Here is a 17,964-nt window from a genome sequence, read left to right on the forward strand (position 1 = left end):
GATTTCAATTTTATTATTAAAGTAATACACAAAAACAATGGACTTGAGCTATATCTTGGTAAAGGTAGAGATCTTCTCTCCCAGTCCAGTTCCCTGCTTATGATCTTTATATTTATACCTTTCCTGACCTTTCAAATTATTTTTCTATTCCAGAAAATTGAATCAGAAATATGTAGTGGTGGAAGCAACTTATGAAATCCTCAAGTCGAGCTTTTACATTTTGCAGAGACTGAGAGATACTAAGAGGTTGAAGTCAAACTAAACTCCCAGACTATTACAGGTTCAAGCCACAATGCTTGGATTGGCTTGAGAACCTGGGGTACTAAATAAAAGCACTGGTTTATTTTTTTATTATTTTATTTATTTGGTTTTTTTCTGGTGGTGCTCAGGGCTTACTTCCTTGCTCTACACTCAGGGATCACTCCTGGCAGGCTCAGGCACCATATAGAATAGAACCTGGTTGGCCTCATGCAAGGCAAAGGCTTTGCCCACTGTATTATGGCTCTGGCCCCCAGCACTGTTTAGAAACTATGTTATGTCTTCAATTAAAAAAAATTATATATTCCCTGTCATCTCAGATTGTTCTCTTACCAAAGTTACATGGTGTTAGAAATTTTTGATTACTCCTACAGCTTTTAATTTTAAAATAGTGGGGTGGGGATAGGACCCTACTGGTGAGTCTTGCCAGCCAGTTCAATGTAGTGCGACATGGTGTTGGGGGCCTCCAGGACTACACCTGGCACCTTGGGAGCCTCGAGGGCTGTAGTCAGTGATGTGAGGGACCCATGTGGTGCCAGGAATTAAACTGTAACCTCTAGACTATCTTCTATTCTCTACAGCTCTTTTGGTTCCAACATATAGGTCAGATGCCATTTGTAGTTCTCTGTTTAAGAAGACTGGATTTAAGGCTATCCCACGCCAGGAAACTGCAGATGACCTTTCTGTTTCTTCCAGAAATTTATCAGCAGTCTCTCCCTCCTTTCTTCTTTCAGTTGTAAGACCATTTAAAAAAAAATCTTTTTTTGTTTTTTCCAGAATTTGTGGAAATAAGTAACATTTCAACAGCATTGGGAACTTTTGCTATAAAGTAATCCAAATGACATGATCATATATTAAAGTTTGGGGGAAATCTCTGAATTATTGGAAGTATATGAGACAATATTTTGAGGGTTTTGTAAAGACAGTTGTGTAAAAGTTGAATGCATATATTAGCATGCTGCCGTATAATATTTTGTTCTATTTTGTTTTACTGTAACTGTGCTGGAGAGGGGGAAAAAGAAGATCCCCTGCCTGAACCACTGTGCAGGGAGTTTCCACATTCTTCCTGGATCTGCATGGGTTTTCTCCAGGATCTCAATTTTTCCCACAGCCCAAAGATAGACACATGAGTTTCACTGGTCTATCTAAATTGTTCTAGTTGGAACAAGTGTGGGTATGAGTGTGTTTTGTGATGAAGAGCATCCAGTTCAAGGTTGGTGCCCACCTTGAGCTCAGAGCTGTCAAGATAAAATGATAAAATTCAGTCACACATAGCTCTGAACTGGAAAAAAGTGGGATGAAAATGATAGAATGCAAATAATTTGACATTAAAATGTTTGGGGGTCTTCATTAAGTGACTGGGTTTTGTGGTCAGAAATATGCCACAGGGAGTTTAAAGCTCTTATTTATACCAGTTAGCTAATGGCAAAATTGGTTTCATTATGTAGTCTCACTTAACGTCACGGTTTCTAAGAACTCGTTGATGACATTAACTGAGAACCATTAATTATAATATGTATATATATAATTTTGTATAGTAAGTTTTAGTCACATTCCCACCATTTCACCTGAAAGAAACAAAAAATGTAACCAAAATAGTAGTAAGTACTAGAAAGTAGTAAACTGCCTAATAACTGCATAGCAGAAAATCCTCATAACTTTGAAGTAATTACACTTAATAATTGAAGGCTAGGGATTATGACACAGGGAATAACATTTTGGTTATGAAAAGTGGCAAGTAGTTCTCATAACCTTGAGGATTTTGACCTCAATCATAGCATCTCTAATTTAAAAAGAGGAAGTCTGATCAAATAAAAGTCTAAATTGGCCACAAGATTCATTTTAGATAATTTGAAGCTCTTTCTTCAATGTCAGTTGACTGTTCTTTTTAATAAAAATAATGAAGTTTAATTTGTATCTGAGTTTCCCAGTGTGGACCTTAATAATGGATATTTGAAACCTGTCATTAGAAGGTTCCTGATAGACAAAACTATTGCTCTGCATACAGCATATGAAAGCTGTCTTTGATGGAGTATGAGAGAGTATGTTATTTTCTTACTAGTATCCAGTTCAGAAACTTTTCAAAGATCCAGTCACACTCAGTGATCTCTCCTAAAACTCATCTGACAGTGAATAGACATTTAGTGCATTAAGTTCTGTAAATAAATAATTCTACTTTATTTTATTGTTTTCTTAGTTGCAGGAACCACTCCTCTTTGGGCTGGGTGAGGGACCTGTAGTCCCAATGACTGAGCCCAGGGCCTCATACAGAGAAGGCCTGTACTCTACAACCTGATCCACATTCTTCACCTTTAATCTAAATTATTACCAGTCTCACATTTAATTCAGCATTTCTTTGTGTCTTGAAAGACTGCATTTTACTTTCTTGAAACAATTACCTGTTATTTGGATTCCTGTGTAATTGGGCTGTCTTTCCTCATAACTACAGAAATTGGGTATTACCATATATTTGTTTAATATGAGGGAAGGGCAGTTTAAAGGACAGTTTCATATCATCCCTTTTCTCTTCATAAGGAATTGCAACCTCAGAGTGATTCCATATCCCAAGCAATTCAAAGAATTCTCACCTATAAGCTAAGCTTTGTTCTAGGTGAGGCTATTTGCTTTTCAAGCATCAGGATTTTCAATAGTTCAAGTAGCCTTGGTATAGATAGAAATGTTTATAGCCTAAACGTCTTCTACTTCTTATGAACACTGGAAGTCAGTCTTATTTAAACATTTATTACATGCTACTAAATACAGAGCTTTTTGCTAGGTAATACAAGGATACTTACTATATACATACTATGTATATACTAGATATAGTCATACATATATCTATCATTTATTCTTCCTTATCCACATATGACAAATTTTATAACATATGAAGTATTCTGATGGAAAAGAGTCATGTCTTCAAGTCTTACCTGCTTGAAGAGTTGTTTGGCATTCAAGTAAGGAAGCAGTTGGGCCGAAGCAATAGTACAGTGGGTAGGTAATTGCCTTGTACGTGGCTAACCTGGGTTCCATCCTCAGCATCCCAGTGGTTCCCTACACATCACCAAGAGTATATTCCTGAGCACAGAGCTAGGAGTAACCCCTGAACACCCCTGGGTCTGGCCCCAAAACAAAATATACAAAAAGAAAAGAACAGTTGGGCATGAGGAATGCCTATTTTTACAAAGAGTTTGAGGAAAATTTTAAATTACAGTAGTAACTTGTAGATAAATTACAGTGTTCTGTTTCTTAGGGGAAATAGAATTTTGAAGTCCCTAAAGTAATGTCTGGAAAATTTTAAAGAACTTAATCCTCATTAAAGTTTTATTTATGAGTACTTAACCTACTTTAAGTGAACACTGCAACATTAGAAGCATCAGAAGTTCAGAAATAGCCAAAGTAAAATCAATGGGAAGTAGTAATTAACAAAAGCTTATTGTGTATGTGTTTAACAGTTTATAAACCAAGAACACTCAAACCAAAACATGGAATAAAAATAGCATCTGTTTATTCTTCAAAGTGATTCATCATATATGAGAATTTACTAATAAGAATTTTTTTATTGGTTTTTTTAATGGGAAGCATTTTAAGTTTTGCATATTTTTACAAGTTTTAAGAAATGACCTAAGTTAAATAAAGTTTTGCCAGTATTATTCAGCTTTTTGTCTGCTCTGAGTTTTCAGTGGTTTCCATTTGTGTTTTTAATGCTAACAGAAGTCAGTTATATTGTTTTTATTCATGTATTTTGGGTTCTTTTCACTATCACTTATAACTTTTGATTTTTTCTTTTATCTTTTAGATCTGGAATGGCCAAATACCAAGTTGAAGTTCAGAGTTTGAAACTGGATGATGATTCAGTTATAGAAGGAGTCAGTGACCAAGTACTTGTGGCAGTTGTGGTCAGTTTTGCTTTGATTGCTACCCTGGTATATGTACTTTTCAGGTGAGATTAAAGGAAGAAAGGATTAAAATAATAACTGATTTCCTGACTGCTTCTGGTAATATATATATCAATGGCAAGTAACAGATTTTAGTGATTGTATATATTTACAAAGGGATTTTTGTTTTTCACTACCATGTATTTTTCTTGTCTTCAACTATTTTATCAGATGAATTTAAAAAGTACTTATAATTTGAACAAAATGTCAACACAGTCTGAGTATCAAAGTAAAAAAGTGTAATTGTCATAATTGAGTCCATCAACTTGCAGGAAGGTCCATCAGCTTTTATAGGTAAGTATAAAGTACTTTGACTTTATGTGTAAAAAAACCTGAAGCCTGGGTTTTTGCTAAAAAGGAATTAAGGCTAAAATTAAATTTATTGAGACCAGAGAGATATTAAAGTAGGCAGGGTGCTTGCCCTGCATGGGTTTGATCCACCACCACATATGGTCCAGTAAGCAGTGCCAGGAATAACCCCTGAACACTGCTGTGTGTGGCCCAAAAAACAAAAAAAAAAATTACTGTTGGGCTGGGATATAAGTCAATGTATGAGATCCTGGGTTTGATCCTTGGCAGCTGGTAGGGCATTCACCTCGCATGCGGCCGATCTGGGTTCGATTCCCAGCAGCCCATATGGTCCCTTGAGCACTGCCAGGAGTAATTCCTGAGTGCAAAGCCAGGAGTAACCCCTGTACATCGCTGGGTGGGACCCAAAAAGCCAAAAAAAAAAAAATTCTTAAAAGCTTAACAGTAAAATAATACTTAAAGGCCAGGAATAATAAACTTTTATATATACCTTAAAATATTACTTAAAAATAATATTTATAGGGTAATAGTCTAAATAGCAACTTGTATAGTACCAGTGTAAAAATACAAATTGTAAAAAATATCAGGTACCAATGTAAAAATATAAGTATGAATATTTGAGATAAATATATACTATTGGAAATAAATATATATTATTGAAAACAGACATGAGCAAAAAAGTGTAAATTTTAGTTTAGTTAGTGCTGCAGGTGAGGTGCTTCTCTTGCATGTGGACAAACTGGATTTGATCCAAGCAACTTCTCTGGTCCCCTGTGCCCTGCCAGGAGTGATACCTGAGTGTAGAGCCAGGAGTAAATCCTGACCACTGCTAGATGTGGTACCAAAAACAAAGGATTACTAAGTAGAATGTGAGCAGAGAAAAAAAAATGGCATTTAACTTTTATCTTTTTAAAAACTGAAATCACCATGAATTACAAAGTTATTTATGACTGAGTTTCAGGCATACAATCTTCCAACACCAGTTCCTTTACCAGTGTCCACTTACCTCTTTCTTCCAGTGTTCCCAGTTTCCCTGCTGCCCTCCAGTCTGCCTCCTTGGCAGACACTTTTTTCTTTTTTGGTTTAGGCATTATAGTTTACAATACCGTTCCTGATAGGGAATCATGCATACCACTTTACTCTTTCAACCCCTAGTCCTGACCTGTTGTCCCTAATCTCCACTGTGGCAGGCTTCCTTGGGACCCTGTGCTCTTTGTTTCCATTGTATTTGGGAATTAATGATTCCCCTACTATGTTTCTTTATATCACATAGATGAATGACTGTGATCATTCTGTGTCTGTCCCTCTCCCTCTAGATGCATTTCACTCAGCACGCTACTCTCCCAATTCACCCACGTATCAACAACGCCTGACTTCATCTTTTCTTACACTTGTTGTTGTTTAAATCCAGTTATATGCTTTTCGGCACTGGGTTGTTTCCAGATTTTGGCTATTGTGAATCGTGCTGCAATGGACTTAGAGGTGCAGATGTCTTTTCTGCATTGTGTTTTGGGGTTCTTGGGGTATATTCCTAGGAGTGGAATTGCTGGGTCATGAATCTTAATTCCTAGTTTTTTTAAGAATGTCCATACTGATTTCCAAAAAGGATGGACCAGCACATTCCCACCACCAGTGAATGAGGGCCCCTTTTCCCTCACATTCATGCCGGCACTGGTTGTTCTTTTGATTTGTGCCAGTCTCTTTGGTATGAGATATCTCATGTTTGTTTTGATTTCCCTGATGATTAGTGATATAGAACATTCTGTCATAAGCTTTTTGTATTTATTTTTTTAAGGAAGTTTGTATTCATCTTTCTACCATTTCTCAATGGTGCTGGATTTTTTTTCCTAATGAAGTTCACCAATGCTTTATATATCTTGGATATTAACTCTTTATCAGATGAGTGGTGGGAAAATAACTTCTCCCAATCTTTGGGCTATCTTTTTATTCTGGTTGTTTCCTTTGAGGTGCAGAAGCTTCTTAATTTAATGCAGTCCCATTTGTTTACCTTGCTTTCATTTGCTTGATCAGGGGTATTTAATCCTTAAAAATGCCTCTTGTGATTGTTCGGGATGGGAGATGTGTGCTGAAAATAGATAAAGGGCCAAATGACATAGCTTTTCAGTATCTGTATTGCAAACCATAATGCCCAAAAACCCTTTTAGAGAGAGTATGGGGGAAATTGTCTGCCATAGAGGCAGGGGGAGGGATGGGATGGAGGAGGGGATACTGGGACATTGGTGGTAAAAAATGTGCACTCATGGAGAGACAGAAACTCAAATATGAAAGCTTTGTAACTATCTCACAGTGATTCAATAAAAAAAAAATGCCTCTTGCTTCAAGGCATGGAAGTTCTTTTTGTTGCTTTTTGGGTCATATCAGGCAGTGCTCGGGGGTTAATCCTGGCTCTGCACTCAGGAATTACTCCTGGCAGTACTCAGGGGACCATATGGGATGCCAGGGATCCAACCCGGTTGGCAGACAAATGCCCACCCCTCCCACCTCCAGCCCTAAGGTATGGACACTTCTGCCTGTTTTTCTTCTGTGTACCTCATGGATGTATTCAGGCCTGAGAGTGAGGCCTTTAATCCACTTTGACTTGACTTTTGTACATGGTATTAGAAAGATGTCTGAGCTCTTTTTTTTTTTTTTAACATGTGCCCAACCAGTTTTCTCAGCACCACTTGCTGAAGAGGCTTTCTTTGCTGCATTTTATTTTTTTTGCTCCTTTATTGAAGATTTATTGACTACCTGGGGGTCTGTCTCTAGATTTTCAATTCTTATATTCCATTGATCTGCAGATCTCGCTTTATTCCAGTACCATGCTGTTTTAATTACTGCTTTGTAGTCCACATAAAACTGGAGGAAGATGATGCTGTATATCTTCTTTTCCCCAAGGATTGCTATGACTATTCAGAGGGGTACAGTGGGATGGTTATTGTTCCATATGAATTTCAGGGTGTTATTCTTTGAAAAATATCTTGGGTATTTTTTTCTGTCCTTGTACTTTTAAAATTAATTTAATTTTTTCCCACTTTATTTAAACACCATGGTTTACAAAGTTGTTTATGATGATTTGTTATAGGCTTTCAATATTCCACCTCCAATCCCACCACCACTGTCATCTACCCTTCACCATTGGCTCCATTATCCCTACCATCCCTCAAGCCTGCCCCCATAGCAGGTCCACAGTAATTTATTTTATATTGCTTGTTACCACTAAATGGCTAATAAAATATTTGAAACATATTTCTGTAGAAGAAAATTTGTGAAAATTGTTGTATCTCACCATGGTGACATTAATTCCTCATCCAAGGGTTTAAGTTTTTGTTGCAAGTTAAGCCTTCTGTGTTAATGTTTTTGTTAGTCGAGATTGGTTGGCTTCTGTTTACATTCTCATCTAATCTGGTATACTACTACTGGAATGTCAGTATTACAGAATTTGGAGATGTTGCACAGTTGTACTTGTGACCGCATGCTCCCAAAAATCCAGGATATTTAACTGTGCTGTCCAGCTGGAGATATGACAGCGGCTTTGGGATGTGAGTGTGGCTACTGGAACTTTGGTAGGGAGGGAGTTAGCCCTCCCTCCCCCCGCAAGATGACCCTGGACCTCTCAGCTGGAAACAGTTGTATGAGAAATTTTTGTGGCTAGTTTATGTCTATCAAGATTTAATTATGAGTCTCTGGAACAGTGCTGGTAGATAAGCTTTCATGGTGGTGGTGATGGGATATAGGTCTGGGTATTCTTACCTCACTGAATCTGTAAAATGCTTTGGAGAGTATTGCCATTTTGACAATATTAATCTCCTCAATTCATAAGCAGGGAATGTGTTTCCATTTCCTTGTGTTCTCTTTTATTTATTTGAGTAGTTAGGCTAATTCATAGGTACTTGATTACCTAGTTTTCTGAGGTATTATTATGAATGGAATCATTATTTTTAGTTTCTCTCTCCTATTTGGTTATTTGCATATAGGAAATCATGGAATTTTGAATGTAAATTTTATAGCCTGTCACTTTACAAATATATTATTTCTATGAGTTTTAAAATAAGTTTTTAGGATTTTCTAAGTAAAATATCTGCAAATAGTGAATGAGAACTTGTCTCCTTTTTCTTGTCTGATTGCTATGGCAGATACTTCCAGTACTATATTGAATAGAAGTGATGAGAGTGGGCAACCTTGCCTTGTGCCAGATATTAGAGGGAAGCCTCTTAGTTTTTCTCCATTGAGTCTTATGTTTGCTATGAGACTGTGGTAAATGTCTTTGACTATGCTGAGGAGAGTTCTTTCAATTTCCATTTTATCGAAAGCTTTATATCATGAATGGATGCTGGGTCTCATCAATTGTTTTATCTGCATCTATTGATATGATCAAATGGCTTTTATTCTTTCTGTGTTGATATAGTGTATTATAGTGTGATATAGCACAATCGACCATATCCACACAGCAGCCAAACTCATCGAAGTTTCACGAGAGTTTAAGATGCCGCTCTGTCTAATGTTTATCGATTTAAAGACCTTAGATTCTGTTCAGACTGAAGCCCTAGCTAAACAGAGCGTTCAAACTCAGTACATCAAGATCCTCTGCGAGCTGTATTACGGATTCACCACCAGGATCTCACTATTCTACAAGGAAGTAATCATTGATGTAGAGAGGGGTTCATCAGGGTGATACCATTTCACCAAAACTCTTCAGTGCCACCCTCGAGAACATCATGCAACGGCTGGAATGGGAAGGAATGGGAGTGAAGATAGACAGTCGGCAACTACACCACCTTTGCTTCACTGATGACATCATTCTCATAACACCAAACATTAGCCAAGCAGCACAAATGCTGGCTGACTTCGAACATGAGTGTGGAAAGGTCGGACTGCAGCTGAATCTCACGAAGACAATGTTCACGAAAAACGAACTAGTCCCTGATGTTCCATTTGCTCTTGATGGAACAAACATCTCCGAATGCAGCAGCTATGTGTACCTGGGTCTAAAACTCAACATGAGGTGTAAAAAACTAATGCTCGCCGAGGGGCGAGTGCACTCGCGGGCTCTCCGGGCGGCTCTGTCTCACCACCCGAGTTCGGTGCTCTGGAACTGCAGTGTGTGGACTGGATCGGGACGGCCGGTGGTCAAGGACAGGCGAAGGAAGAACGAGGACCAAGCTGGTTGCTATTAGTTACCGTTTATTCAATCTTCAATCTTTCTCATCTCCCGCACTCCCAGCTCCGGCCTCTCTCTGGATCTAACGCTCAACTCTGCCTCTCTCTGGCTTCTCTCTCCCCTCCTCCTTGTCTCTCCCACCTTGCCCTCTAGGCTAAAACCAGACAGGTAGCCAAATCAACATAAGAAAGCCCTTCCTGAGGGCAGGGCACTCCAAAGCCCTTCCTCACTCTTAAGGTTTTTTTCTTTTCCTTAGTCCAGGAACTTATTAACATCTTAATACTAGTTATTTTTGTATGGACATAGCAAGGGATACATTGAGGCTTGCAAGGCAGCTCTCCTGGCAACATCTTGCCACAGGCTCAGACCACAGCACTCAGGCCAGATTAATCATTCCTCACCCTAGCAGGGTCCAAATCTAGTATCACTGTTTGGATCATGACAGCATTTGTCCATGATCAAGCTCTTAACTTATAGTTAAGCATTAGGCACTTTGGCCAGGCCCATCTCGATGCCAGGGTAGCACACAACTCACCGCTTGCCCTGGGTCCTTCTTGTACCACGTCGGGGGTGCCTTGGGGGTGCTAGGAAGTAAGGGCAGCTGAGGCTTAGGTCAAGAGAACAGATGCCCTGGAGGAAAATATCATATAGAGTCAAATGACTCCCAGGTTACAAAAGCATAACATTTGTTAAGTCTTCCTGTGTCCATACAAAAAGGACTTGCTCTGAATAAACTATGCAAAGGGTTTCTATATAAAGTCCAGGGAAAATTCTGCCTAAAATTCTATCGCTACAATCTTTTACCCTTCAACAAAAAAATTAGTACTATTGTTTGGAGTTTCCCCCCACGTTAAGCCCTGCCAAAAAGGAACATTTACATGTTGCTGACAATCAAGAGATATTAGGTCGCGCGGCTGAGATAGCCGCCGCGCGGTTTTGGATTTCTATATGAAGTCCAGGGAAAATTCTTTTGGTAATTGCATCACTCGCTGGCAGCGCCTGGGCCAAAAGCTCCAAGCACACCGTTTGGAGGCATTTTGGGGTCGCCGCTCGTGTCCAAAGTGGTTCAGTTGCCTCCGGGGTCGATCTCTCGCGGGGCCGAAAAGGAGCGTCCCCACATGGCTCTGTGCTTAAATGTCGGCTGGCACAGGGCGGATCCGGAAGTCCCGCCCATCGGCTTTCCCGGGCTTCCTGTATAGTCTAAAAACCGGCTATTGCCTCGCTGCATTCAAAAAGAAAGAGTTGAGAGAGAAAAGACCATACCCTGCCGGCAGCGCCTGGGCCAGAAGCTCCGACCACACAGTTTGGAGGCATTTTGGGGGCGCCGCTCGTGTCCAAAGTGGTTCAGTTGCCTCCAGGGTCGATCTCGCGCGGGGCTGGAAAGGAGCGTCCCCCCATGGCTCTGTGCTTAAATGTCGGCCAGCCTGCTTTATATAGAAACCCAAAACCGCGCGGCTGCGGCAGCCTAATGTCATCTAATCATCAGCAATATGAAATGGTTCCTTTGTAATGGGTTGGACTTTGGGGGGACCATAATAGGGTTAAAATTTGTAGCGACGTGTAATTTCTGGCTGTACTTTCCCTGGACTTTATACAGAAATTCAAAGCCGCGAGGCCGCTGCCATGGCCGCGCAACCTATTGTCATTTAATCATCACCAATATGAAATGGTTCCCTTTTAACGGGTCGGACTTTGGTGGGAAATCTTAACAAGAATAGTAAGTCTTTTGCTGAAATATTGAATGCTACCAAAGTGGTAGCCATCTCTATAGACTGAACTAAGCCATATCCCCACGCCGGCTGAGAAGAAATATCCTTCTTTCTCGGGAAGAAACACGGCGTGGCGTTAACCATAGTATGATGTCCATTAAGCTGACACGGACCTGGTGGCGTGGGAATGGGATACAAGGGAATAAATTATTATGTACTTGGAACAGCGGGACGCTGGTGGAATCTTGAGCCGGGCCGATACCAGCGTATTACTTTTGGTTCCAGAAACTGCTTGCAGACATTCTACCAGACTATCAACTAAGCCAGAGCCCCACGCTGGCTGATGACGGGAAATAACCATCTTTTTTGGTTTGTATTCCCTTTGTCAGGCAGCGTGGTGATTACTAAACAGGCGTGATCTCGGTGGCGCGGGACAAGGGGGGAAAAAAATAGAAAAGTTATGTAACAAACAGCGGGACTTAATATCTCTACATTCTCAGCAATGGAGAGCCATCAAATGCTTCCTTGACAGTGGGACTGTCTTTTCTTTTTTGGGGGGAAACCCTAGCAACAATAGTGAGTTATGTGTTGAAACATGGACTGTAACCAAGATAAAGCGTAAACGAAGTGAAACTTATCACTTACAAGGGCGGGGACTGGGGGGGGCGGGAGGGGGCGGGAGGTATAATGGGGTGGTTGGTGATGGAATATGGGCACGGGTGAAGGGAAGGGTGTTTGAGTATTGTATAACTGACATAATCCTGAGAACTATGTAACCCTCCACAAGGTGATTCAATAAAATTTAAATTAAAAAAAATTATGCAAAGGACTCAAGGAGAAGAGAAAAACATTATTTACAAGTCAACAGAACACTAAGAAAGAAGCTACAAATAAACAAAGAGGAATAGGAGCACTGTAACGGGAGTAACCCAATAAACCTAAACTACTGAGGCTATGTTATCCTACAATGAGGAACGACTTGGCGCCAGAACTGTGCAGGAGGAAGAGAGCAGCATGGAATGCCTTCAAGAACGTCGAAGAAGTGGTTAAGAGGAAGAAGAACCTCCAGCTCCAGGCACATCTATTCAACTCCACCCTTCTTCTTGCACTAACATATGCCTCAGAGACCTGGGTCCTACGCAGACAGGATGAGAACGTCATTCGGGTATCCCAAAGAGGAATCAAAAGATTCACTTGGAATATCACGTTTCACTCAAGTGAGAGAAGGAATCCAGAGTTCCGATCTCCATCGACGGTCAAGAATCAAGCATCGAAAATCAGATGGGCTGGACACATAATGCGATTCAGAGACGACCTCTGGACTAGAGCTGTTACCGACTGGATTCTACGGGACGTCAAAAAACCGTGTGGTCGTTCACCAATGAGATGGTCAGACTTCTTCGTCAAAACCCTGAATGAATGATTTGAGGCTCTTTCTGTTCCTGGAGCGAGCAGATATCATTGGGTTACACTAGCACGCAACAGAGACAAATGGAGACATTACTGGTGCCTGCTCGAGCAAATTGAGGATCAACGGGATAACAAGTGATACAAGTGATAGTGTATTATGTTGATTGACTTGCATTTATTAAACCATCCTTGCATCCTCAGAATGAATCCTCCTTGGTCATCATGTCTGATCTTTTTGATGAGTTGTTGATTCAACTTGCTAGTATTTTGCTGAGGATCTTTGAGTCTGTGTTCATCAGGGATCACTGTCATCCTGTTGTTCATCGATTTGCTTGAGCGGGTGCCACTAATGTCTCCTTTCATACCTGTTGTGTGCTAGTGTAGCCCAATGGCATATTGGAGGCTCTTTCAGGGTCAGGGGAATGAGGACCATCGTTGTTACTGTTTTTGGCATATCAAGTATGCCATGGGTAGCTTTCCAGGCTCTGCTTTGTGGGCGGGATACTCTTGGTAGCCTAGTGAACAACAAACTCTCTGAGGGACAGAGGCTTTTGGGGCAGCCTCTAATCACCTTTACAGGTGTTCCCAGTCTACCGAATGTAAGCTTTTGACTACTGGCATCGTAATGATCTGCACACTGACAAACACGCACCTGCCTGCGTCTCTGGGCAGCACCTGGGATATCTGTGACCTCAGGTTGATTTCTTTGAGGTTGATGGAGTGTGCCTGAAGGTTGTTGAGCAACTGGCAGAGCAGGACCCTATCTCGGAGGGTTTGTGCCAGGTTGAACACCTGCGCCAAGTCCAAGGTCACCCGGTGTTTGGCTGACAGCACCCCACAGTGAATGAACCACTGTGTGCACTGCCACCACTGACATAGAGCCGATGGTGCTGCGACTTGACCTGGCCGGGGCAGGCAGCGATGCTGTGGCTGCTGCTGAGGTTTCTCCATGCCCCGCTGACACCATTCTGTCTGAATCTTGCAAAACAGCTGGTGATGTCCATCAGGAATTACGCGTAGAGTTCTAGCAGGGATCACGCTTAGAGTTCCATGCCTGGCATGTTGAGCTGCATGTTGTCTAGACAAGGTGGTGAGCCAGGTTCGGGAGAGCGTGAGGGGTTCGGGCAGTGTCAGCACCATCTTTCCTCCAATCTGCTCAGCCTACATTGCCCCCAGACTCAGGCATTCTGTTCGAATCTTACAGAACAGCCAGTGATGTCCATCAGTAATCACCCGTAGAGTTCAAGCAGGAATCACAGGTAGAGTTCCATGCCTGGCATGCTGAGCTTCGCGCTGTCTAAGGTGAGATGGTGAGCCAGGTTTGGGCGGCATCGGTGCCATCTTTTCTCCACAGAAGGCATATTCCTCATCAGGGATATCAATCTGTAATTTTTTTTTTTGTATGTTTTGTGCTTTTGTCTACTTTTGGTGTCAGAATAATATTTGATTTATAGAAACTGGGAGTTTTTTGTTTCTTTGATTTCACGAAAGAGCCCAAAAAGGATTGGCAACAGCTCCTCAGTAAAGGTTTGAACGAATTCACTAATGAATTTATCTGGGCCTGGACTTTTTGTTTTGGCGAAACTTTTGATTATCAGTTGAATTTCCTAAGTAGTGATTTGTCTGTCCATATCTTATTTGTTCAGCCTTGAGAGGCTATAGGAATCCAAGAATGTATCGATTTTTTCTAGGTTCTCTTGTTTCATGACATAAAGATTTTCAGAGTAATCTCTGATTGAATTTCTGCGGTATCTGTTGTGATGTTCCCCTCCCTTCACTTCTGATTCACTTAATTAGGATTCTTTCTCTCTTTTTGAGTCTTGCTAGTGGCTTATCTTACTAATTTTTTCAAAGAACCAGTTCTTGGTTTCAATAATCTTTTGGATTGTCTATTTAATTATTGCTCTAAGTTTTATTATTTCCTCCCTTCTGCCGGGTTTGGGCTCCTTTTGTTTATTTTCCAGTTTTTAAAAAAATTTTATTTGTTTTAATGTAGACAAAAGTCACTCCATTGATACAATTCCAGAGATTAAATTGATTAGATGATAAAGCTGCAATATTAAAATCAATAAGTATAAAATATCAGTTTTTTTTAATGTGAAAATTGTTTTATCTGATCACAAGGTTTTTAAGTCCTTGTTTAAGATACTAAGGTGTTTGTTGTTAGTTCAGCCTTCTGTGTGTTTTTTTATTGGGGGGGGTCACACCCATGAATTCTTAGGGTTTACTCATGGCTCTGCACTCAGGAATTACTCCTGGTGGTGCTCAGGAGATAGGATGCCCGGGATTAAACCTGGTCTGCTACGTGCAAGGCAAATGCCCTACCTGATGTACTGTTGTTTTGGCCCCATATTACTTTTTCTGTTTGTCAGGTTTAGTTAGCTTTTCAGTTACTTTCCCATTTAATTTGGTGTGCTTCCATTGGAATTTCAGTATTGATAATTTAGGAGGTGTTGCATGCGGCTGCATGGTCCAGAGACTTCAGAATCCATGGTATGGGCCAATGAGGTGACATGGCAATGGATATGGGAAGGTGGGTGTGACTGCTGGGGCTTCTGGATGTAGCGGGGTGGGGGCTGCCCACTCCCACTCCAAGAAACACCAGAGTTCTCAGCTCAAGCACATGGTACCTGAAGTTATTCACAGTTTGGTGTCTTTACAGAGAATATTAGTGAAGTGGTGGAATTGAGTCTTTGGTATGGCTGAAGCAGTGGGGTGTGGCTGCCAGGGCTTTGATCTGCATATCCACCAGTCTATAAAACAAAGCTCCGGACCTCTTTTTTTTTTTTTTAATTTTATTGATTCACCATGAGATATAGTCACAAGCTCTCATGTCTGAGTTACAATCACACAGTGATCAAACACCCATCCCTTCACAAGTGCACATTCTCCACCACCAATATCCACAATATACTGTCTAGTTCTCCCTCTCAGAGAACCCGGCAAGCTACTTAGAGTATCCTGCCTGCATGGCAGAGCCTGGAAAGCTTCCCAGGCATATTCGATATGCCAAAACAGTAAAAACAGTAACAAATGATGGGTCTCATTCCCTTGGTCCTGAAAGAGCCTCCAACGTGGCACCGTTGGGAAGGACGAGTAAAGAGAGGCTGCTGAAATTTCAGGGCTAGGACAAATGGAGGTGTTACTGGCACCCACTCAAGCAAATCAATGAACAACGGAATGACAGTGATCACAGTGACAGTGATACAGTGATACACTCTTCACAGTGGTGAACCCAGAGGGAAAATTCTTCTTTTTTTTTTTTTAATTTTTATTAGTAAATCATCGTGAGGTACAGTTACAAACTTAGGAACTTTCATGTTTGTATTTGGTTTATATCCCTCCACCAGTGCCCATTGTCTTCCACCAATGTTCCCAGTATCCCTCCCACCAACCCCACCCCAACCCCCACAACCCTACCCTGCCTCTGTGGCAGGACATTTCGTTTTGTTCTCAGAGGGAAAATTCTTGCACAGGGGTGAGGGTGCAGGGAGAATGGGCCAGACTTGGCAGTACACAGGGTTCTTCCTGGCTCTGTGCTTAAAAGAAGTGACACTGCTTGGTGCTCAGAGTACTATAATGTGGTGCCAGGGATGGGGCCAGATTCAGCCATATGCAAAGCAAGTCTCTCTGGCCCTGTTCCAGAGCCTTTAATAGGTGAAAAGTTGTGAGGAATACCATAGGAAAGTGTTCAATATAAAATCATATTACTTATTTTGAAGGAATTTTTCAACTATATCTATTATTTGTAAACTTGCAATTATATTAAATCCCTAAATTACTAAGATTCTGGATTTCATCTTTTGCCAATATAACCTGAAATTAGCTAATTTCAGAAGTACTAACCACCAGATAGCCTGTAATATGTAGTTCTGGAATATGGAGTACAGTTGTATGTTATAATTACACTTATTAAGTTACTATTAGGTTGAAAATTAGTCGAGAAAGAAAACTGGTTCATCTGTTATTATGTTTTATTTATCAGAAATGCACATCAAAATATTCATCCAGAAAACCAAGAGCTAGTAAGGGTGCTTCGGGAGCAACTTCAAACAGAACAGGTATTTATATTTGTTTTAGAAATATGTAAATTTATATAATGAGTACAGGTTATTGTTCCTTTACATATGAAACTGATAAAACACAAATTAAGTTTTGGGAACATGAACTTCTTTCTTTTGTTTTCTTAAGTTACTCTGTAGATTATATATTTTCATATTAGGCAAATTACTAATCATTCAAATATTTTCATGAGTGTCATTTTTTATTTAACTTGTTTAGAAGTCAGTTTTCCTGTTTCATACTTATGAGGAAATTGACCACTGTCCCATTGGCTTTAATGAGATGTAGTAAAAATCATACATTTCCCTGAGATCTACTACAAAGAAATTACACTGAGGGTTGAACTTTTTTTCCTTTTTTTTCTTCAAGTCCAAAGTTAACAAAATTAGACAAAAATGAAAACTTTCCTCCTCTATCTCTTATTTTCTTTTATTTAGGTACATTCTCTAAGAACCAGTATATCTATTATCTTGAAAGTGTGTTGGACAGCACTGATAATTTTTTTTGTCAGTTAATTTCCAAAGAATAATGAAGAAAAAAATCAAGAGACTTAAGTTCTGTATGTTTTTGTCTTTTGCACCATTAAAGACAACAGGGATATAGCCCAGCGGTAAACATACACTTCAAGTGATTGAGGCCCTAAATGCAGTCCCTGGCATCCTCCCCCAGCCAGGTATAACAGCAGTGGATTACCTTGCCATATAGAATACTGTAGTTAACTTGCTTCACAAAATAGATTTTCATTGTTATTTATTGATAGAGGGTCACAAAAATTTTTGATATGTTCATATGGTCATATGGTTTATATTTAATAATTTTGGTAATTTAAACTTATTTATTTATTTATTTATTTGGTAGTGAGTCACAGTGAGGGTACAGTTACAGATTCACACCTTTCCGTGCTTGTTTTTCCCACATGCAATGTTCGAGAGCCCATCCCTCTACCAGTGTCCATTCTCCACCACCAATGAACCCAGTATCCCTCCCACCCCCCAGTCCCATCCCCTCCGCCCTTCCCCGCCTCTGTGGCGGGGCATTGCAATTTGTTCTCTCTCTCTCCTTTTGGGTGTGGTAATTTTAACTTTTTAATGCCAGCTACTTTTGTTTATAAGATATACAC

General features: G+C 40.3%; 1 protein-coding gene across 6 annotated transcripts in view; it reads left to right on the plus strand.

The window, feature by feature from the left end:
- RNF170 (ring finger protein 170) overlaps nt 1-17,964 on the plus strand; it is a 39,773-nt gene that overhangs the window by 2,918 nt on the left and 18,891 nt on the right. For 2 of the 6 annotated variants that reach the window (XM_055143575.1, XM_055143577.1), the window contains exons 1-3: nt 4,067-4,198; nt 4,365-4,487; nt 16,768-16,843. Coding sequence is in view for 3 of the 6 variants with exons in the window: in XM_055143571.1 (XP_054999546.1) it covers nt 4,062-4,198; nt 16,768-16,843 (213 nt within the window). In the remaining 3 variants the exon portion in view is untranslated. Of the gene's footprint in view, nt 1-3,148; nt 3,250-4,054; nt 4,199-4,364; nt 4,488-16,767; nt 16,844-17,964 lie in introns of those variants that run through there. The other 4 variants (XM_055143562.1, XM_055143568.1, XM_055143571.1 and 1 more) reach the window with 3 other exon arrangements.

The sequence above is a fragment of the Sorex araneus genome, chromosome 1 (assembly GCF_027595985.1).
Source record: "Sorex araneus isolate mSorAra2 chromosome 1, mSorAra2.pri, whole genome shotgun sequence".
Taxonomy (NCBI): Eukaryota; Metazoa; Chordata; class Mammalia; order Eulipotyphla; family Soricidae; genus Sorex; species Sorex araneus.